Source organism: Zalophus californianus, chromosome 4 (assembly GCF_009762305.2).
Source record: "Zalophus californianus isolate mZalCal1 chromosome 4, mZalCal1.pri.v2, whole genome shotgun sequence".
Lineage (NCBI taxonomy): Eukaryota > Metazoa > Chordata > Mammalia > Carnivora > Otariidae > Zalophus > Zalophus californianus.
In genome coordinates this window covers 5,948,481-5,970,588 of record NC_045598.1, presented here as the reverse complement: position 1 = coordinate 5,970,588, position 22,108 = coordinate 5,948,481, and the positions used below count along the sequence as shown (strand labels likewise).

At 44.3% G+C, this 22,108-nt stretch overlaps 1 protein-coding gene across 10 annotated transcripts in view; it reads left to right on the top strand.

The window, feature by feature from the left end:
• The window catches only part of RERE (arginine-glutamic acid dipeptide repeats), a 418,893-nt gene that overhangs the window by 359,042 nt on the left and 37,743 nt on the right, over positions 1-22,108 (top strand). For 7 of the 10 annotated variants that reach the window (XM_027580026.2, XM_027579626.2, XM_027579705.2 and 4 more), the window contains one exon: positions 3,545-3,625. In XM_027580026.2, coding sequence (XP_027435827.1) covers positions 3,545-3,625 — 81 coding nt within the window. Of the gene's footprint in view, positions 1-2,083; positions 2,337-2,607; positions 2,841-3,149; positions 3,419-3,544; positions 3,626-22,108 lie in introns of those variants that run through there. The other 3 variants (XM_027580252.2, XM_027580334.2, XM_027580175.2) reach the window with 3 other exon arrangements.

Below are 22,108 nucleotides of genomic sequence, written 5' to 3'. Positions count from 1 at the left end.
ATGGGACTCGTGATGACATGTGTGGTTTTGAAAAATTCCTTGGTAGAGGCTTATACGTGGCCGGATGGGGGAGATGGTCTAATAGCCTAGCTAGTAGGAGAGAGAGATAAGGGGTTGGCCTGGGACTAGCACTAGAATGGGTAAGAAAGGAGGGCTTTGAAAGACCTTTCTTAGGAAGAATGCTGAGGGGTTGGTGATGTGATTTTGGGGCCAACAGGAAGGGGTGGAGTCACAGGTAATGGTACCATGACTGAAAACGGCTCCCTCTGAAGACTCTTACCTCCATTTTACAGAGAGAGTGGCACTGCAGGAATTGGAGTTTGGACCCTGGGTTTGCATTCTGCCCTTGCTCTGAAGAGTTAGGTGACCTTGGTCTGGTTTACTTAACCATCTGTGTCTCAGCTTCCTTGTCTGGAAAATGCAGATAGTAGTAGTATTTCCTTCTAGGTTGTGAGGGTTTTGGATTAATATATGTGAGGTTCATAGCATATAGTAGGTACTTAATAACCACTAGTTGAATGGATAAGATTTGGTGATTACATCATAACAAGTAGAAGAATCGGGATTTGAACTCAAGTTTGCCCAAATGTATCACATTACCCTGATGTTTCAGATTTAGCCTCTCTTAGCTGCTGCCTTCGTTGTGCCAGTGTCTCCTGGTGAGCCTGTGTGTCATTTGGCATCAAGCTTACATTCAGATTGCGTAGTGCTGGTATTCTACCATCTGACTCATGCCAGATCACCTACCTCAACTCTGTATAGCACCCCCCTCCTATAACCTGCTTCCCCTTCTCCACCTCTGTGTTTCATGGATGGTCTTTCCACCCCCCTCCACCTCTGCAGTTGCTCTTGGTTCTTCATGGGTGGCCTGTCTTGCTGCCTTGGTGAAGGTATCCTGGACTACTACAGGCCATCCCTCTTCCTGGCTGCCCCTGCTGCACTGATGAGTTACACTTCACTGCTTTATGCTTGGCTGAATGAAGTCTCAGATTGTTCTATCATGACTTCACACACATTTATCTTACCTGCTAAAAATGAATCACAGTTTTCATAAAGGTCTATGGCTACCCCCTAAAAAAAAAAATTCCTCCCATTGCTAGATGCTAGTAAATACTTAAAGAGCAGATTAAGAAGCATTAATTCTGATGGCTGAGGTAGATTTCTGGCCCTCCTCTTCTCACACCTGGGTTAGTTATCTGACCAGCCTCCTTAACTGGTCTCTGAATGGCTGCCAGTTTGTCCCTAATCCATGACATAGGCCACACTGCCACTGGAGCAACCCTTACCCAGTCTTTCCATGGACTGCTTGTGCTTTAACTTCTCTACTGGCCTACAGTTAGGACCATGACACTTCAGCCTGGCTTAAAGGCTGTCTGCAACCTGATCCTCTCCTGCCTCTTCAGTCTTATCTGCTGGCACTCCATTCTGTATACCCTGTCCTCCTTGCAGTTCCCAGAATGTTCTGTATGCCCTTGCTGGCTGACTCCTCTGCTCGAAGCCCTGCTGGAGCCCACCTGGCAGGCTCGTTCTTCCTTGTCACTTCTCTGAGACAGAGTAAGTTGCTTCCTTCTCCTGGTCCCATTGATAGCCCTTTGTCCCTCTGCTGCTTTTCTAAGGGCCCAGAAATTGATCCTTTCTCTTTCCTGCCCATGGGCCTGCCTGCCGGCCCACCGGACTGGAGCTCCTTGAGGGCAGGGCAGTCTCATTGCCTTGCAGCATTTCCAGAGGAGATACCCTGCACAGAGCTCAGGATGCGTGTTGATCATACAAGTAACAAAGGTCACTCTTCAGATTAGAGGAGAGCTGCTTTTTTGTGCCTTGACAGATTTTTCCTTTGAACTATACAAATTATATTGGAAACCGACAATGATGAGTCATATCTTAGAAAGGGGGTGAAATCTGAAAATGCAGAGCCTCCAGGAATGGAGTAGGAGGTTGCAGATCGGTCTTGCAGGCCAAGTCTGGCTCTTCACTGAATTTGCCCGACTGGTCTCAAACACCGGGAGTGGGAGGGACTCTCCTCCCGGTGGGCAGGTGATTTATTGGCTGGGAAGCTTCCGCGGTGATTTAGTTGTGAAACGACGCCCTGCGAGGTGCGGGCTAATGCCTGGGCCGGGCGGAGCTGCCGCCTACAATCCCGGGCCGGAAGGGACCGCGAGGGTCGTCGGGGCCAGCCCCTCATTTCGCAGTCCGAGGGCGGTGGGCGTGCGGCTGTCGCGCTGCTGACTCTGCCCGCCCGGAAGGAGGACTGGAGACAGAGCGGCCTGGGAAGGGTCCCGAGTGGCCGCTCAGCCCGGCCCGGGCCCCGCGGTTGCCCTCTGCTCCCGCTCACCGTGGTAGGGAGGAAGTTTCTGCGCTTTACTGCTCGGATTTACTCCTGCTATTCAGAGGGAGGAGACCAAGATACCAGCGCCGGGGGCCCAGAGGCTCTGGCCGTGGAGCCTTCGGGCTGGGGCCCGGGCGGGGACGGAGCTCGGGGCCGACGGGCGGCGCGGCGATCCAGGCCGCCTTTTGCAGCCGCCCGCGGCCGCGCCGGGCTTTGCGCGCCGCGCTCCAGCCTCCTCCCCCGGCCGCGGCGGCCCCAGCCCCGCGCCCCCCGCGCCCCGCGCCGCGCGGCCCCGCCGCGGTCACACGCCGAGCCGCCCCGGCTGCCTCCGCCCTGCGCTTTGTGGAGCCGGAGCCCGAGCCGAGTGACAGGCGCGGCCCCTCGCCGCCCGGACCCTGAGCGCGGCCGGCGCGGCGTACCTGTGGCTGCAGGGCCGCCCGGCCGGGAAGTGTCGCGGGGGTCGGTCGAGAGGGACCAGGCTTCGAACCGCGAGCCCCAGGCCGGGGGCTCTGAGGTGGGGGCCGCGGAGCCGGGAGCTGCCTCCACGGGGATGGGGAGGGGCTGCCTGGAAGGAATGGGACAAAGTGAAAGTCTCCAGACTGCTGGGGTGGGGGTGGCGGTGGGGAGCGTGGGGAAGAAGGAAGGGGTGCTGGTGATTATTTGGTGCCTTGGAGTGGCTTTTAATGACGGCGATGGGGGTTCGGGCTCCCCGTGGGCTTCCATGGATATCGGTGCCTTCTTGGCGAATTCCTCGGATTAACGAAAGGGCCTTTTAACCCTTCTAGGATGACCTTTTGGAGAAAAGTCTTGAGGTTTGATTCCTTTTCCCTTCTTTCTGCTCAACACTCTGGGAAGCTTCGTTCTCAGGTGGAAAGCAGTTGTGCTGTTTTATTGAAACACGGAGCGTTTTTGTTTATACCTTGGTGGACCAATGCGGAGACTGTGGTACCGAGAGCACACATTGCTACTTAGCCTCAGACCCAGGATGTCCTTCTCCCAAACGTGTGTGCGACTGGGGTTCCGATGACGGCTGTCCAGGGCCTGCCCTGGCGGGGGGTCCCAGCTGTACTGCTGAAATTGTCTCCCAGCCTAGTCAGTATTCCCTAGCTCAGACTTTTTTGTGGTTGTTATTCTGCTGATTGCAGATATCTTTGCTTTGCTGACATCCTGTTTTGTTTTTGGTTTTTACATCCCATTTGTTGTTTCTTTTTATCACAGAAACGCTTCGTTAAGGGGCTCAGGCAGTACGGCAAGAACTTCTTCAGAATTAGAAAGGAGCTGCTTCCCAATAAGGAAACAGTGAGTACAATTGGACTTTATGTAACTTGATTTTTTTTTTTCTTCTTTGCCCCTGCTGCTTCTCCGCACTTGATCTTATGAAATGGTTTCCTTTAACCCTGTGCTGTGCTCAGACTCTGGCTGGCCCCTAAGATCTTCTTCATTTTACTTCCTTTACTTTTAGTTTTTAGCTCCTGATTTTAGGTAGTAGTGACAGATTATGCTTATCCCCCCACAAAGAAAGTGGACTTACCTTGTAAGAACAGAAAGGTCTTTGACAACAGAGGGTTAGTTGGGGGTTGCCTGGGGTGTTGAGCCATTAACATCTAATTGTAAATATAGTGGCTGAAACAGGAAATGTCATTTACCACCAATTGGATTTGGTTATTGACAGAAGACATCAACCGAGCAATAGAATGAAGAGATCTGTGGCTCACTAGACTTTGAATTCTATGGGGACTTTTTCTTTCTTTAATGTTGCTTATGTTTTGAAGAGTAGTTTTAACTCTTTAATTTTCCAACCTTAAAAGTTTGCCCTTTTCAGGGTGCCTGGCTGGCTCAGTCGGAAGAGAACACGATCTTGATCTCAGGGTCATGAGTTCGAGTCCCACGTTGGGTTTAGGGATTACTTAAATAAATAATTTTAAGTAAAAGTTTGCACTTTTCATTGAACAGATAGATACACAAGGATTCTTATAAATTGCTTAAATGAGCCTTTTATAAATTCCTTTGATATTTCACAAAGCTGAGAATCCCATCTTTTGCTAAACTTGGGGTAGGAGGGTTTGCTGAGGAAAGTTCAGAGTAAAGTTCTATAAAGAGAATACTAGCAGGGGTTCAGTCTCATTCACCTGAATTGCCTCCAGGTGGAATTGGAGGGGGGTGGAGAGTTCTTCTTCTGGCTGAGCCAGGGAACGGGTAAGCTGGGAATGGAGTGGGACCAACCAAGTCCCAGTGTCTGTGGCCTCTGCAGAGTCTAGTTACCGGAAGTGCTTGATGGGCCTTGGGGATGGAGGGTGAATATTTAGACATTGAGCTGCTTTCACTCCACCCCCACCCTCCCTGAGTGAAAGGAGGAAATGAAGAATATCCAGTGTGGAAGGAGCGGGGTTGTTTTGGTTTGGTTTGGTTTTTAGTTTTCTAATTGGGTGTTGTTGATTGATTTCCTCTTATTCAGTTTTGATTCTTTTATTCTGAGTTGGTTGTTTTTGTTGTTCTTTTTAATGAACTGTTTCTAGACATTTTTTCTGTATGGTACCTTATGTGAACAGCAGTAACTCATAATAGGAAGGAAAGGTTTTGAGATTTCAAGTATAGCCTTATATAAATCGGTGGTTTGCATCAACCATACTTACATTAAACTTTTAATATTTATTATACATCTAAATATGCTGAGATGGGTCATTTTGAGAATGGTTAAAAAAAGAGAACTGTTGATAGACATTAAAATATATGCTGTACTTGAGCTGTGTAATCAACTTTTTTTTTTTTTTTTTTTTGCTCTTCCCGGAACAGATTGGAAGGAGGTATTTAAATGTGGAAGAGTGAAAGAAATACCTTTTGAGTTTTCTGAGGATTTCAATTATTTGAAGTTTGATACGTACTTTTATAAAACTAAAATGCTTTACCCAAGTGTAGGAATTTTGGTTTGGCCAAATTGGAGTGAAAGTGAGATCCATGAGTAGATGTGGTCTGATGTAACCTCTCAGCTCCAGTTTTCTCTCTCCCTGTGCTCTGCTAGAAGCTGCAAACCATGAAGAATTTGATGGAAGATATGGCTTGACAATTATTTTATCTTTCTGTTTTAAAAAATAAACTTATAATAGTAAGACTAAGCATTGAATCTAAAATCTACCATCCAGCATTTGGGAAATGCCGGGCAATTTTATCTAGTGTTTTATCTCTTCAGTGGAAAACAGACCTGAATAACATTTAGCCTAGGTAAGGGTCTTCTAATCCTTTTTTTTTTTTTCCTTGCTTTTGGCTGTCCCTTATCCTTACCGATGATGTCTGACTCAATAAGTAGTTTTTTTCTCACCCACAGAGAAGTTACTGCTACCCCAGCCTTTTGCGCTGGTTCTCTCTAGTCTTTTCTAGGCACCTCTGTCCTGAGACCCTTCCTTCCCCATGTCTCCCTGCCATCTCTGTTTTCCGGCCATGTTGCTTCTCTCCTCACTTCTCCTCTGGCACCCAGCAGCCTTCCTTTTCCAACCTCTTCATCAGGGCACGATCATTGGCGCCAACAGGAGAGTTGTTGGCAGCCCTGGAGGGTTTATTATGGCTGACACTGGCTAAACGTTCCTAGTGTCCTGCTGTCTTTTGCCTACAATTGGGGGAGTTTGGTGGTAGGGTAAATCTGTAAGTATTGAAAATCATCTGAGAGAGAGAGGCACTCATTTTATATTTTCCTTAGTTATCAACATAGCCAGGCTAATCATTCACAACTCCTAGGGTGGGGAAGGCAAAGGTTATTTTTCATTTTTGCTGCAGAAAATGGGAAAATTTGCAGGTACTAGTGTCCTTGGTTCAGAATTTCCTTGGTAGACAACTTCATATGGTCCTGCCTCTTTTTATATCAAATCCCTCTAATCTAGATACTTTCCACATTCTCTTCTATTTGCCACAATTATTGACTCATTTCTTTGCTATTCTCAACTGACTTGAAACTTCAGAAGGGTGTCAGCATCCAAAAGAACACACCCAACTGGGCATGGCGTGGGGGTCACCAGACCTGTGTTCTATTCCTGGCCTTACTGGTCACTATAGTACTTGACAACCTCTTCTAATTGCGGTGTGCTTTAGCTGTTCATTGGGAAGTTCAGGTCAGATCCTGACAAGGACTGGAGAATTATCTACTCTAAAATGGTGATTCTTTGTGTGATAATTGTATAGATGCCACAATCTTTATAAAATGTTGGCACACCTTTGGCTGTTGTGCCCGAGAGCAGAGTGATGGTTCTTGCCTCCTGTGGGACCTTCCGCAGATTACTCAGTCTCTCTGTCCTTAAGTGCCCGTGTCTGTAAAATACGGTGATCCTTCTACCCTCTAGAATTGTTTTGAGAATTTAAATGAGCTTATGTGTGTATAAAAACATTTGAAAATTACTCTTCTTCCCATCCACCCCAAATACTTTTAGTCTGCATAAGGGTCCTAGCTACCTGAAGTAGCTAAATGCTGTGGAAGGTACGGAATTATTTTCCACCTGTAAACATACCAAACCTGTATGAAAAGAAATGACCTGTTTCTTATCTTCTGTCTTGTGAAAACCCCTATTCATTGAAAAACTGGGAGAGGGTGAAGGGCGGTGCCTAGTTTAAAGGATGCATTTCCTCTGTCTTGAAGCTTTGTTGAGGAGACTTCCATCCTTACTGGATCATTCAGTGCAGTTTTGCAGACAGGTTCCTGGTGAGCATCGACATAAACAGCCTTCCTAGTTCTGTTGGCTTCTGGTGTTTGTTACACACGAGCTAAATCTGGCTTTTCTCTGAGAACAGTGGCTCTGACGGTAGAAAACCAACTATTTATCAGAAGTTTAGTTGAGTGGGTATTACAGGTTAACCTCATGGTACCCAAGAGAATAACTGTAAGTCAAATATTTTAGTGTCATGGTGGTACAACTGAGTTACTACCTTTCTCCCATTCTTCCTTTCTCTATAACTGATTACCTTCTTTAATACATTTATGAGCAATTAGTAGTAAGATACGGTAAAGGATCGTTCCTGAGCATCTCAGATTCCCATTGGCTGTATACTTTTTCTCTCTCAAGGCACTCTTTGGCCTAATCCACATCAGAGTCTTGGGTGTTAGTGCATTTGTGTAAATCAGAGCGAGCGTCCTAGTGGCCGAGCTTCCGACATGATGGGCATCCAGGCCTCCAGGGTATTGCTTTAAGCACTGCCACATAATCTTTGGATCGATGAATTACATGACCTCTGATGCTAAGATAATGGTTGAGAAAATAGGAGACCTAATAGAATTGAATCTAAAATCACCAGGAAGGGAACCCATGTTGTAAATAATACAAAATTATGGGCGTTCTAAAAATAATTTTTTGTTTGAGTTTTATACACATTGCAGTTTTCTTCAAAATCATGAGATGATTACTCCGATGACAGCGACATGTATCTTCTTTCACACTGAGCACATGTCTGTGTTGTTTGATTCAAAGACTTTCCGTGTCTGACACCTGGATGATTGTCCCTTGAATCCTGGCTGGCCTTTGTGTATAGCTCTATCTACTGTTAATTCAGACAAAGTCAGCCAGCATCGGATTGTAGACAGGAAATGCTTACTCAGTGACTTATCTCAGATGTACCTAACATTAGTGAGAAGATAGTGTGATCTGCCCCAACTTGGTGGAGAGGAGAGGTGCTTCCAGCATGTTATTAGCCTGTGGAAGGAGGTGGAAAGGGTGTGTGCCTTGACTGTCTTTCTCATCTCCGTAGTTTTATTTTTGTGCACCCAGGCCAGTAGGGATTAAGCTCATGGTGTTTGTAATCTGTTATTGGCACATTAATATTTTCTATACTAAAAAACTCACTTTGTAACCCACTTCCCATTTTCAGAGCTAAATATTCCGTATAGCTTAATTTAAAAAAATTTTGTATACCCACCGAGCACTGTAATGGGTGGGATGTCTATAATGAGATCCAAGGTGCCATCCATGCCCTGCATTGCAGCAGGATAGGTGCACCATATGCATGCTTTCCATGTTGGGCAGTATGTACTAAGGGCCCTGGTGGAGGCTCAGGCCCCACAAAGTGTGCACAAGAGGCTTAGGGGTGGGGGGGCAGCTGGAAGGCTAATTGGAGGGTGTGGTGTTTGAACCTCCAAGGAAGGATATGTTTTTGGACAGGCCGCGGCTGGGAGGGTGGAAGAAAAGCAGCTTTCCAGCTGTAGGAAATATCATGAGCAAAGGCATGGAGACAGGAAATTGCAAACCCTGCTCGGCACGTACAGTAGCCTGGGTGGAGAGGAGGTCGCCAGGGCTGATGCGGTCGGACTCAGGTCAAAATTATGGCCTGGCGGGAGACTTGGGGGGACCCTGCACTCTCTCCGAGAGGGCATTTGGGGACCCATTGAAGAAGAGAAAGGAGAGGTCTTAGCTGAGCTGTGAGAGCATTCTTGAGCAGCACCAACAAGATGTGGAGACCAGAGAGGAGGTTCTTGTAACAATTTGGTCTCACAGTAAGACAAAAAAATGGGGAGTTGAAAGTGATTTATGGAACTGGAAGTCTGTCTTTTATCTTGATTTTCTCCATTGAAAATGTGTCCTTTTGTTTTGTTTTGTTTTTTTAATGGGACCAAGGGGCAGCTGGTTTTGATGTTTGGGGGTTTTTTTATTTCGTTTTTTTTAAACTTTGGGTGATAGTATGAAAAAAAGTACTGGAGATTTAAAATTTTAATTTGACAACTAACATGAAAATCAACCACCTTTCTCAGCTCCATTTCTGGGAATGAATTCTGTTAAATATGTACATAACTATTGACTATTGATTGTTCATTTCTTTAGGCAAACTGTCCTTTGCATAAAAGCACATTCCCCCAGCAAAGAATAACTACTATTGAGAAAGGTTTTTAAGACTTTGTAATCAAGACTCTGTTAATATTAAGAGGTTAAGAATGACTCGAGCATTCAGTATGAGCGTTCAGCGTGGAGTTTTATTTAACTTCAGATTAAAACCTTAGATAAACAATTTTCTAGCCTCATTAATGCTTAATCTAATGTTGCATAACAAAGTGTGGACTTCCTGAATAGGTTGATACTATTGAGGACACTATTGTGTTAGAGCCACATTAACCAGAGGCCTCTGCTGCAAGTGCTGGGCACCCTCGCTGCTCACTGGGGCCGGCATTCTCACATCACCTGAGCTTGGTACCACTGCAGACTCCCAGGCTCTGTCCGCTCCTGTTGAACCAGAATCTGGATGTTAATCAGCTCCCCAGGTGATTTGAATGCTTATTTAAGTTTAGGAAGTACTGCTGTTTACAGTAGTGCAGACTTGCAGAATCCTAAACCCATATGTCACATTCATTCTTAAAACAATGTTGCTTTTATTCTGCTAAAGTTGTAAATTACTTCACTCTTGGGCTTAATTTTGTTTTTCAAATTATTACAAAATATCTCAAACGTAATACAGAACAGTATCTGGACTTATTTTCATTATCAATAGAATTTCTTAATATAGCTTCCCTTTTCCTATCTTTCCTTTTTTCCTGGGAACACAGTTGTAACTCCTGTCATATTTCATATAAAAACTGTTGTCCTCCCCTTTCCTTGCAGCATGTTTGTGAGTCAGGCTAGCCTAGATCTTAATTTAAGTTTCTAAGAGAAAACTTTTTATTTGAAAGGATGACATTCACAGGGCACCTGGGTGACTCAGTCAGTTAAGTGTCTGCCTTCGGCTCAGGTCATGATTCCAGGGTCCTGGGATTGAGCCCTGTGCTGGGCTCCCTGCTCAGTGGGGAGCCTGCTTCTCCCTCTCCTCCCTGCTTGTGCTTTCTCTCGCTATCTCTGTCACTATCTCTGTCTCTGTCTCTCTCAAATAAATAAAATCTAAAAAAAAAGATGACATTCTTTTATTAATGTGAAATTTACACACTTAATACTATGGTGTTTTCAGGTGTTACTCTCTTTCCCTGGCACCCCCTTATATATGACAAAGAAATATACATATTTTGAGAAGTTGGCAAGATTGGGTCCAAGGAGACACATGTGCCATATCTTTTTCCTTAATAACTTGTCCTCAAGTAGGGGCAGATAAAGTTGAAATTTTCCATTCAAGAAGTGATTACCCGATAGAAACAGGCACTACGTTTTGGCAGTGAATATTGTGATCCTACAGTTATTGCCCTGCAGGGGGTTTGTTCCCATTAAAATGGAGCAGAGGCTTGAATCTTTTCATCTGATAGTCTAAACTATGTAGATATTTGGCTGGGCAGTGGTCCAGTTTTGACTAGGGTAATCTAAGTGAGATTGGCTGATTCCCTTGTGTAAGTAAAGCAGTTAAGAAATTTGCATGTAAGAAATTTTTGGTGCTGATGTTGGGGGAATAAGGAGGTCTTTAAAAATTAGGTGACTTTTTAAACCAAGGGCCTTGAATATTTGCTGTTCTCTGTGTAAATTGTCTTAGGCCTGCCCTTGGCCTTACCCTGCGTATCAGAACTGGAGGGAATGGCTTGCAAGTATTTCGGTTGTGGACGATGTATTGCTTGCAGACACTGCTTCCAAATGAAACCACCTTGGACTTTTAAAGTTACTGAACACTCTGCTGCTTACAAGGATCCGTTATTTATTTGCTGTTGGTATTTGCTAACCCGTATTTCCTATAATTTGACTGGGTCTTGGTTACCCGGTGACTTTTTAGTTGGAGACATTTATGACTTTTCAGCCTAAGTAGACTCCCCCATTTTATTAGCTAGTAAAACAAGTGGAAGGTTTGAAATGGTCTTTAAGAAGAATTATAAGCTGTGATTACTGTGCTTATATTCAATGTGTTTATCCACTTGGAGCTCATATCTTATATCATAGATTTTTTTTTTAGCCTTCATAAGCTCAGCGAACCCATCCTAACTTTGAAAGTTCAGCTTGCTGTTAAAGTTTTAAGAGTAAGTTTTAAAATGTATCTGAAGTCCTAATCCTTGAGTAATTCGTTCATTTTAATCTTATTTGAAGTTATGCCTTTGAGTAATACTTAGGAAAGTGGAGTAAAAATTACTTATATTGTTTTGAAAAGTAAAGTGAGGCCTTCACCTCCATTTTACTCATGGCTGCTCCCCAGGTGGAGCCCCCCTCCACCCCCCCATCATAAGGTTTCTTTTTTTTCTGTTGCATGTAATTCAAAAACCATTAATTGTATCATAGAAATAGGAAAAGCAAGCAGGAGAAACCTGTCTTGGGACACCAGAATTCCATTAAGCTAAGTTTTCTTTTTGAGATGTTTACATTTTAAATTGAATTTCAATATTAATGACCTTCGTTATTTTTTGATTTTACAGTTCTTTGTTCTGTTCACGTGTCTTAAGTCCTCCTGAAATCTCTAAATTGTGGTGTCATAACTTCCAGGATTTGGCCTTGGACATGTCTAAACCATCATCATGGTTCTCTATTGGCAAAATTGGGAACTGTTTTGGGGAACCTTTAGTACTGAAGGCCTGTGTTCTCTTTGAGGTGTCTGTGGTGGGTGAGAGGGTACTTACCCTTGTGGAGTCCACAGTCTGCTAAAGAGGCCGGCAGGGCTTGTGTTCTTCTCTGGAAGGTGCCTGAGTGACAGTCACTGAGACTGTCCAGGGCCCAGTTACAGGGCTTGGGCTGCACACTCGTGAGAGCCACACAAGCCCTCTCTCTGTGCACTGGTGGAAATGACACAAATTGCCCAGCTTCTCTCTCAGAAGAATTGCATTTTGTTCTGCCCTTGAAAAATTATTCTTTATTTGCTTTAGTTCCGGACTGTGGATGCGGCTTCTTTTTGTCTTCCATGCACTTCTGTTCTGCACACATACATGCATGTGTGTATTTATATAGAATATAAGGCCTTCTGGGCAGGGACCTCTTTGTAATACCTCTTTATGTCTTCTTTAGTGCCCAAAACAGACCCTTACTTGATATTTGTTAAAAATGAGGTGTGTGGCCCTGTATGTTCACATCTTTTGTGAGTGATGGGACAGGAATACACTGTAACCAAAGATACATAATTATTGGTCCTAAAAGATTAAAATTTCTTAGTGTTTGTGAGAAAAGGTTTTCCTCATTTTTTGCTCTTCATGTTGTTTTTCATTATCTGCTTTGATGCTGTTTTAAAGACCAGTTGAAACCTGCACATTCTAGGCCTTGGACTATGTAACGGACAGAAAATCCTTGTTGAACTTTCCTGTCTCAGGACAGTAAGTCTAGGACTGGGTGGGGGGTCACTGTGCCACGTTTGGACTTTCCTGTTCCTGCTTATCATGGGCAGTAAATCAGCTCTGCTGTTTGCACAGCAATTCTGTTTTCTAGATTATTTATAAGATTGAAACCCATTGTTTATTTTTCTCAGCAGGTTTATTGAGCAAGTCAAGAATAAAATACTGTCTTAAGCAGTAGAGCAAGCCATTAGCCAATTGCAGCTTGGCTTCAAAACGATCGTGTGTGTGTGTGTGTGTGTGTGTGTGTGTGTGTGTGTGTGTGTGTGTGTGTGTGTGTATGTCGATCGTGTGTGTGTGTGTGTGTCGATCGTGTGTGTGTGTGTGTGTCGATCGTGTGTGTGTGTGTGTGTCGATCGTGTGTGTGTGTGTGTGTGTGTTTGTACTGGAGGTGAGAGCCAAGCAAGGTAAAAGAGGTTCAGGGTTGCCAGATCTCTGCAGCTTTGCAAGGTTCTTGTGACTGTTTATGGATTTTTTTTCCCCTTTTAGTCAGTTAGTGAGTCACTGTCATATGCCATTTTATTATCTTGAAAACAGTCTGGAATTCTTCTCCTGTGTCTTTGCTGTATGAGTGAAATCCCACTGATATGTTCTGAACGATACCAAGTTAAAGTTTTTCATGTGATGCTTCAGTTATGTATTTTCAACTGCAGCCATTGTCCCTTTGTCCTCATGTGCAGGAGTTGGGATTTTTCCTAGGTTTGGCAAGAAATGGTGACTTTCACATATTGGATTATTTTAGAGGGCTGGAGCACCATAGGTCCAACCCCCTTAGGACTCAGTGATTATTGATTTAGGCGCACGCCTCCTACAATCAGAACGTGGTTCTCCTTCCCAAAGGTGCTGTTTTGGAAATGTGCTAATGAAGTACATGGAAGCAGGTCAGAGGTTTGTAGCCTTCAGTTGTCAAGGGAAGTGTGTAAGTTTTGGAGGGAGAATCTGGAATGTGTGGAACAACAGGAGGAATAATTAAATTCTGAAGGAAACAGGCCCAGTGAATCTGTATACATGGCCAGCTTCAGCAAAGTAAAGCAGGCAGCAAGTGAAGTGGGCAAACCCTGTAGACATTCTGGAAAAGGTGGAATAGAAAGCAAAACAAAACTTTGAAAGAGAAATTGTTAAATTTGCTTTGTCCTGTGGATCGAATTTGCTTATCAAAACTTGAAGCTCGGGGCGCCTCGGTGGCTCAGTCAGTTAAGTGGCTGCCTTCAGCTCAGGTCATGGTCCCAGGGTCCTGGGATCGAGCCCCGCATCAGGCTTCCTGCTCTGTGGGCAGCCTGCTTCTCCCTCTCCATCGCTTGTGCTCTCTCTCAAGTGCGTGCTCTCTTTCAAATAAATAAAATATTTTTTTAAAAAAGAAAAAACTTGAAGCTCTTGGGGTGCTTTGGTGGCTCAGTTGGTTGAACGTCTGGCTCTTGATTTCGGCTCAGGTCATGATCTCAAGGTCGTGGGATCAAGCCCCACGTTGGGCTCTGTGCTCAGCACCGAGTCTGCTCATCCCTCTCCCTCTCCTTCTCCCCCATCTTGTGTGTGCGTGCTTGGTCTCTCACGGTCTCTCTCTCTGTCTCTCTCTGCCTCTCTAAAATGAATAAATAAAATCTTAAAAAAACAAACTTGAAGCTTTTAATTCTTTTGACCGTGTCAGCCTATCAGGTGACTCAGGAGAAAAGTCCATGTGCTTCTCTAACAGACTGTATTAGGTTTATCAGATGATTAGGCAGAATAAATAATACAGTTAAAGCATGGAATGCTTCTTATATAGTCACTTTGTATTTAGATTAAAATGTGCAAGTTTACACCTTGGAATATGCATTCATTTGTCCAGCATATATGTCTCAGACTGAAACTAAAGCATACTGTTTTCTTTTGTACTATATTCTGTTCTCATTATTGATTGCCCAAATGCTAAAATACCTTACCAGGCATGTCTGTAAATACTTCCATTTCTTATAAAAATTTCCTGGAAATCAGTGACAGGATGTTTAGGTAGTGTGAATATAAAAATGTATAGTTTTATTCCTAATACTAATCTATCAGCAAGCACTTGCAGAGCTCATTGAGTATGATGAGAGGCGGAGATGTGACTCTACTCCCTGGGGATCTCTCCGGCTGTTCAGTTACCACAGTGGGAGTTGGCAGGAACCTAAGTGTGAAAGTATAGGGCACCGACACTAAGTGGTAGTTGGGAGTCAGAGGACCTGAAGATGAGGGCTGAAGAAACATCTTGAAAAATGTATAGTTGGGCCTGGAAGTTAGGTTGAAGGATAGGTGTTTTAAATAAATGCCGTGCCAAAGAAAGTCTTTGAAGTATCCTTGAGGAATTCCCTAATACCTGAAATCCCTCCACAGCATGCCTTCAGAGTGGCTGCCCTGCTGTTCCTGAGAAGCTGGTAACATTGAACCCATTAAATGGGACCGTGGTGGTTTCGGACAGTTTCGTTGCTTTAGATGTCTTCCTTTTATTACACCAGGATCCGAATCCCTTCATCTTCCATGTGTTGTCCTGGTTGAGTCCCTTGATGACACAGAGAAATATTGGTGCCATGTCCCTCCTTCACAGAAGCTCTTCAGAGGGGTCAGGGTAGTCGGCACTCCTGCCTGGGCTTCTGCATCCCACACCATGCATTCTAGGTGAGCTCCTTTGGACTGTTGTCCTTTGGCCCTGCCAGCAGCGTCAGGCAGCCAGGGTAGTGCCTGTCCCTCGCCCTGGCCTTTTCTTTCTCACCCGGCAGGCGGGCACGTGTATTAACTCAGTGCACACTTCCTGCCATAACAGAAAGTCACATAGGTTTTGTTTATTTTGTTGAGTTTAGCCCATCTTAAGGTTAACATTTTTAACCCAACTCTCATTTCCCACAATGAGCAAGCGTTAATATTAGGATTTAGTAAAAGACGTTACCTGATACAGCAGTGTATACTCAAGACTAACCATCAATTAGGCCATTTCACACCTGGAGTGTACCTGAGCAAAGATTTCTAGCGCCAAACCACAGCATAATCCAGTGTGAAACAGTGGGCTCGTTCCTTGTGGGATAGACCATTAGCTTTAGTCCCTACCCCAGAACCTCCCCAGGAGTCTTGTCCATGCTTATAATCTTGGCACCAAAGCAATCCCTCAGCCCATTCCTCCATGTTTTGGTAAACTATGGCTGAAGATGAAGATAGCCGTCATTTAGCAGACATGTGTCTTCGTCTGTCAGCTGCTTTTGTTTCAACCAGCTGCTGAAAGCGGAGCCTGAGTGACAGAGTTCTCCTCCCCTCCCCATTGGAAACAAAAAGTGGGGAAATGGGCTCTTCGTGGACTAAACTGGGAGCCCTGGATTTTAAGGGAAATCATTGCCCTGGTGCTTGCTGTCAGTTTTCCAGGTTGGATTTTCTGCCTTTCACTGAGCTTTTCCTCTCCCAGGCCTTCGAGAGTACGCCAGCGACACACTTCATAGTAAGCGTATCCTGACAGGAGTATGGTGGTTCCCTCGCGTCCCTAAGGCCTCACCTGGTTGTTGTAACTGTCTTCTCCAGAGTAGGTCGTCTAGCTTTTCATTCTGTTTGCCATTGCTGGAGAACACATGGGCAAGGTCAGAAGGTCTGGAACTGAGCTTCACAACCCCCGTCTTGCATAAGCACATAGCCTTCGGTGTGCCTGTTTCCTGTTCTCAGACGCTGTACTCCCTCTGCTGGTGTCGGGGCCACTGGTGCCTCCTTCGGACCGCAGGCTCTGCATCCTCGAGGACACGGTCCGGTTCCCCAAGCCTTCAGCTGTGCGTGTTGCAAAGAAAAACAAAGAGAACTCTTCCTGGCTGTGGGCAAATTAATTCAGTTCTCTGGCAGGGGTGGCAAGGAGTACATGTGATAGAGGTCCCTTCTAGTGCCATTCCCCTACCTCACATCCTGCCCCTCAATTATTACAAGACATTTTAACTTGTTTGGGTGCTCCCAAATCCGGCATTTCTCTGCTTGATTGTTGTTCCTTACACTTGGTTTCTTTCACTGCCAGTCCCCGCCCTTGGCCCAGCCTCCGCCTCCCCCCAGTGCTCACGGCCGGGGTCATTTTTCACAGCACACATAACCTTTAAACCAAAAAGAAAGTACATTGCTTATAACAAAATGAATCTCTTTTCTGCTTTTATTTTGAAAAGTCCTCCTTGTTGTTTAATGTGGAGGATATTCGTGCTGAAAGCCTGTTCCAAGTAGGCATTTGTGCATCCCAGAGGAACTTTTGATTTATTTCCTTAACTCTGCCCTCCTTTCTCTGTGGTTCAGAAACCTTTAATGGTCTGTGAAACTCTGAGACTTCAGTGCAAAACAGTAGTCGTTTTAAGAACCCCTCCTACTATATGAAAGGCCTGCCAGTTTCCACATGCTGGGTTTTTGACTCCCTGACAGGCTGACCTCTCACAAATTTTGGTTGTACAGCAGGGCATCCAGGGTTGGGGCCTTGATAATGGTTTTGTGAAATATTTTTTCTCCTCTCCCTCTCTTTGAAAAGTTGTAATGAGAATTCCGGGCTCTTGGCCAGCCCGTGGGATGTGATACAGTAGAAATGTTTCTGGTGCCCTTTGTTACTGTTCAGTTTTGATTAGGTTTATTTCCCGTAAGCTTAATTTTGCTCCCCCCTCTCCCCTTTTTTATGGCTCAGGAGGTTAACTGAGCCAAGGTTATGTGTTTTATTACGCAAGCTGCTACAGCCTTATGGAGTCACTGCACCAGGCCTTTGTGGCAGAAAGACGAGGGGAAGCCACTTCCCTCACATCCTTGCATTTCTTCTTACTAAGGCTGCCTTCTCCTGCTCATGCCTGCTCATGGAAGGGTATGACCAGCCCTGCAGGCTGTGTGGCTTGCCCCTGCGTCTTCCACTCAGGGCGTTGCAGGAAACCATTGTACAACATGTCCTGAGATTTTGTGAAGTTAGAAATCATGGCAGACCTCTCTCTCTCTGGGGTTTCTGCCAGGTGGAGGGAGGAGGTGGCGGGGCCTCCAGAGCAGCAGTCAACAAGCAGTGACACTCCTTTGATCTTTCTTGTGGTTCTCTATTTCAAAAGAAAGAAGCGGTTGCAGCTTAAAAAAGTTTTCTAATACTGCTTTGACTTTGTATTTATAGCTCTTTTCATCCTTGCAGATGAGAACACTCTGCAGACATTTCATCAGTTCTCCTGATAACCTGTGAGGGGACCGAGGTTCTTGCACAAGCTCAGGGAAGGAGACTGAGGCACAGTGACACGAAAGGGGCCCTCTGTCACAGGCACCATCTAGCTCGGGAGTGGGGGTGAGCCAAGAGCAGAGCCTATGCAGTATGAGTGCTTGGGTTTGGGACCATGCTTAGAGGAAAGTGAGATTTTATTATCATAGAAATTCTTTATTCACAGTAGGACTCCTTGGTCAACTTACAGTGAAGTATAAGTACATGTAACTCTTTTGTGTCCAAGAGCTGTTGAGACATGGACTCTGGTAAGCTACTGGCAGTGGGGAGGGGGGCGGGGGGCGCGGGGCAGTGTGTGCTGAGCTTGTAAGCTCTGTTTTCAATTTGGGCATAGACAGTAGACCTGACATTGAATTCAGATCTAGAAGCTGAGATTGAAGCTTGTGCCATCACAGAACTGACTCCCCAGGCTCCCCACCGAGGGGAGCTTGTGATAGGAATTGTGTCCCTGAGAACAGAAGTGAGGGGTGTCGAGGGTCACTCAGACTCTCTCGGCTCGGTAGTTCTCTGCCTTCTCAAGAATCATTCTGGCTCTTAGCACTGGCCTGAAGGCTTTTGCTAACTGAGTAGCTAATGAAATGGCCTTCCTTTAGGCATACAGAGAGAGGGGTAGTTGTCCCTGGTGCTTTGTTGGAGCAGAATAGTATATACTAAAGTGATACTTTGAGCACTCCTTCCTCAATTTTGTCTCCATTTTCTTTGGGCCCTCGCTGCCTGCTTCTGGCCGCAGCTTGTCAGCGCTAAACCAGTTGAGCCCCTCGTCCTTCCGGCTGCACTCATGTAAGCTTTCTTGTGAAGGTTGTGGGGTGTTTTCCCTCTCTGTCTAGAAACACAGATGTCTTACATCTCCACAAAGGAATTTTGGAAGTAAACCTATTTACAGAAAGACCCACACAAGTTTGACATTGTTTCATCAAAGCACCTTGTCCACAGTCCTTAGCAAATACACCGCTGTTCTAAGTCAGATACCCCTCCACCTTTTTTCTTCCTCCAGCCTCGAGTGTCCTCAGATGCCTGCGCAGCTGAGCAGGAAATAAGGTTCTTTTTTTCCCTAAACTAGTCGTGCAAACAAGGCCAAAGAGGAAATTGCTCATTCTTTGGTATTATTAAATTTATTTTTAGTTTCCTAGTACTTGATTTATTTTGGAGGAAGCAGAGGGATAAAATGCAGTATCTTACTAAGGGAAATACTAGATACTGCATCTGAAGCATTATTACTAAGCTAACAAACTTTTCATGGTGAGTGCTTTTTGACTGGCCCTTAAAGTGTGGGGTTTTCTGTTCTTTTTAATTTTATTTACATGGATTTACTCAGCTAGTCACTCAGCAGACACTTGAGTTCCTGTGTGGAAGACTTTTTAGGTAGATGCGGAGGATGTACCAAAGGCCTCTGGAATGGGTTTTCCAGTTTACAGAGCAGTTTCTCACATTTTATCCTCCTTCTTCATGACCATCTCCTGAAGCAGTTAGGTGACTGCAGCCAAGCACTGGGACGCAGACCTGTGATTCGTCATCACGCTTACTTGCTCATCCCCTCTGTAAGCACTGAGTGCTACTAAACCTTTCTCTTCCCCATCTGAGAGCGCATGACCAATGAGTTTGTCAGCTCCGCAGTAGCCTCTTCTTCCTTCTTACATAAAATTGCTGGCAAAAGGAAACGTGTATGAGTTCTTGTTCCACTCTCCCTGTCCTTGGACAAGTTACTTGATTGTTCTGCTTTTTTGTCTTCTCATCTATAACATGGGGATAATATGACCTACATCCTAGGACATTTGTGAGGATTAATTGAATAGAGGCATACCTTGTGTCATCGTGCTTCGCAAAACTGTATTTTTTACAAATTGAAGGCTCAAGACTTCAGTGCAGCAAAGAACTGCAGGTGTGGTGGAAACAGCGGGAGAACTAGAATTAGAAGCGGAGCCTGAAGATAGGGCTGAATCGCTGTAATCCCAGGATAAAACTAACTTCTTATGGACAAGCAAAAAAAAAGTGGTGTCTTGAGATGGAACGTACTGATGAAGATGCTGTGAAGACTGTTGAAATGACAACAAAGGATTGAGAATATGGCACAGACTTAGCTGATAGAGCAGCAGCAAGATTTGAGAGGATTAACTCCAATTGTGAAAGCAATTCTACTGTGGCTACAAAGTTATCAAACAGCATTGCATGCTACAGAGAAATTGTTCTTGAAAGGAGTCGTCAGTCAACACCGCAAACTTCCTTGTTGTCTTGTAAGAAATTTCCACGGCCTAATATATGGTGATTAACATAACAATAAAAAATTAAAAAAAAAGAAAGAAATTTCCACGGCCACCCCAGCCTTCAGCACCCACCACTCTGAGCAGTCCTGTACAGCCATTGCATCAAGGCAAGACCCTCCACCAGCAAAAACCTTATGACTCGCTGAAAGTTCAGATGATGGTTAGCCTTTTTAGGAATGAAGCATTTTTAATTAAGATATATATACATTGTTGTTTCAGACATAATGCTCTTGCACACTTAATAGAACAGTATAGTGTAAATGTAACTTCGTGGATACTGGGAAACCAAAAAATTTGTTTGACTTGCTTTGTTGTTACACTGACTTTATTGTGGTGGTCTGTCACTGAACCTGCAATATCTGAGACATGCCTATACTTGATGGTCAGAATGGTCTTACCTGTATGTAGTTGTGAAACCTAAAATATTTTGAGGACCCGAAAAGCAAAAAAAATTTTATTCAAAATTTTACAATTTGAAATTGTATACAGTATGTTTGGCTCCCTTTTTTTGTGGGGATTTACTTATAATCCAGATTTCTGTTACACTTCTCAAATAATACTGGCCGGGGAAACTCCATATAACCGTACTGTGTGCCCAAAGATGAATTGTGTGAATTTATGCTGGATTTTGGGGGTCTGTCCTGTCTGTGAAGTTAGAGTACTGGAATTAGACATTGAAATTTGGAATTATAGAATTCTTTTAATATTTTTTTTATTATTATGTTACTTGCCATACATTACATCATTAGTTTTTGATGTAGTGTTCCATGATTCATTGTTTGCGTATAACACCCAGTGCTCCATGCAGAACGTGCCCTCTTTAATACCCATCACCAGACTAACCCATCCCCCCCTCCCCTCTAGAACCCCCAGTTTGTTTTTCAGAGTCCATAGTCTCTCATGGTTCGTCTACCCCTCCGATTCCCCCCCCTTCATTCTTCCCCTCCTGCTATCTTCTTTTTTTTTTTTTTTTTTAACATATAATGTATTACTTGTTTCAGAGGTACAGAGGAATTATAGAATGTTAAGAAATGCAGTTGATTTGTTCTTCCCAAAGTATTACTCCCATGTCTCCATCTTGCTGTCTTCAAGCTGTCAGGAGGGTTTTTTAGTAGAGAAACCAGGGGCTTTCCTTGGCCTGTGCTGCAGAGGATTCCTGCTGTGTGAGTCACCAGGTGAATATGTGTGGAAGACTGGGCCTTGAGTTCCTGTTAGCTGAAGCTTCCAGTAGCACTCCAAATTATAAAGAGAGCAAATGAAGGAGATTTAAAAAGATATTCTTAAATTTTAATACATTTTCTTGAGATATTTTAAACTCTAGTTTACATAGTTCTCATTTTTACCAGGATACTGGTAAATCCATGAGTAATTTGATGCCACCAAACTTTTACTGATTAAATTGTCTCTGGTTTACTTAGTTGCCCAGTTCTTGATGTATCAGAGTTGAGGGTTATTGTTTTCTGTGACCTGTGCTTTTCAAGTGATGTTAGTAACAGAAGTAATGTCTTGTTTGTGCTTAGTTCCCTTTGTTGAGAGGGACCCAGTATGCCAATGATACAGAACATTCTGTATCATTATCAAAGCCTGTTGACCTGTTAGGGCCAGAAATCAACCCCATTTCATAAAGTACAACTGAACAAGACATGATGGGGAAGTATTCACCTGGAGCAATTTAGCAGGTTTTTAGATTGTGTCACCAAGAGAAAGGGGGTCCGCTAAGCCAGTGCTTGCTGTTTTCATGCTATGGTTCCCATTGGAAGAGCCCTAGAGTTGCAGGTGCTATAGCTCAGGCCTTACCAAATAGGACACTGCATCTTCCTTGGCATTTATTTCTTTAGTGGGGATGGAGGTAAGAAGCATTACATTTGCTTCATTCCAGAAGAACTTAAGACTGAAAACCTCAGACATGTCTGGAAAGGTAAGATATAAAATAATGCAAAGCGTAGGATAATATGTGGCAAAGCAGTATTGTCTTGGATAAGTTGAATGTCTGGTCACTTAGGGACTAGTCGTATGGAAGTCCTGTCTGAGCCTGTCCCTATTCCTTCTTACCCAGGAGCTGACCGCACACTGCTTCTCATACTCCGTGATGATACACTTCATTATCTTCTGTAGTGCACATCTTTATTGGGTAGTATAAACTG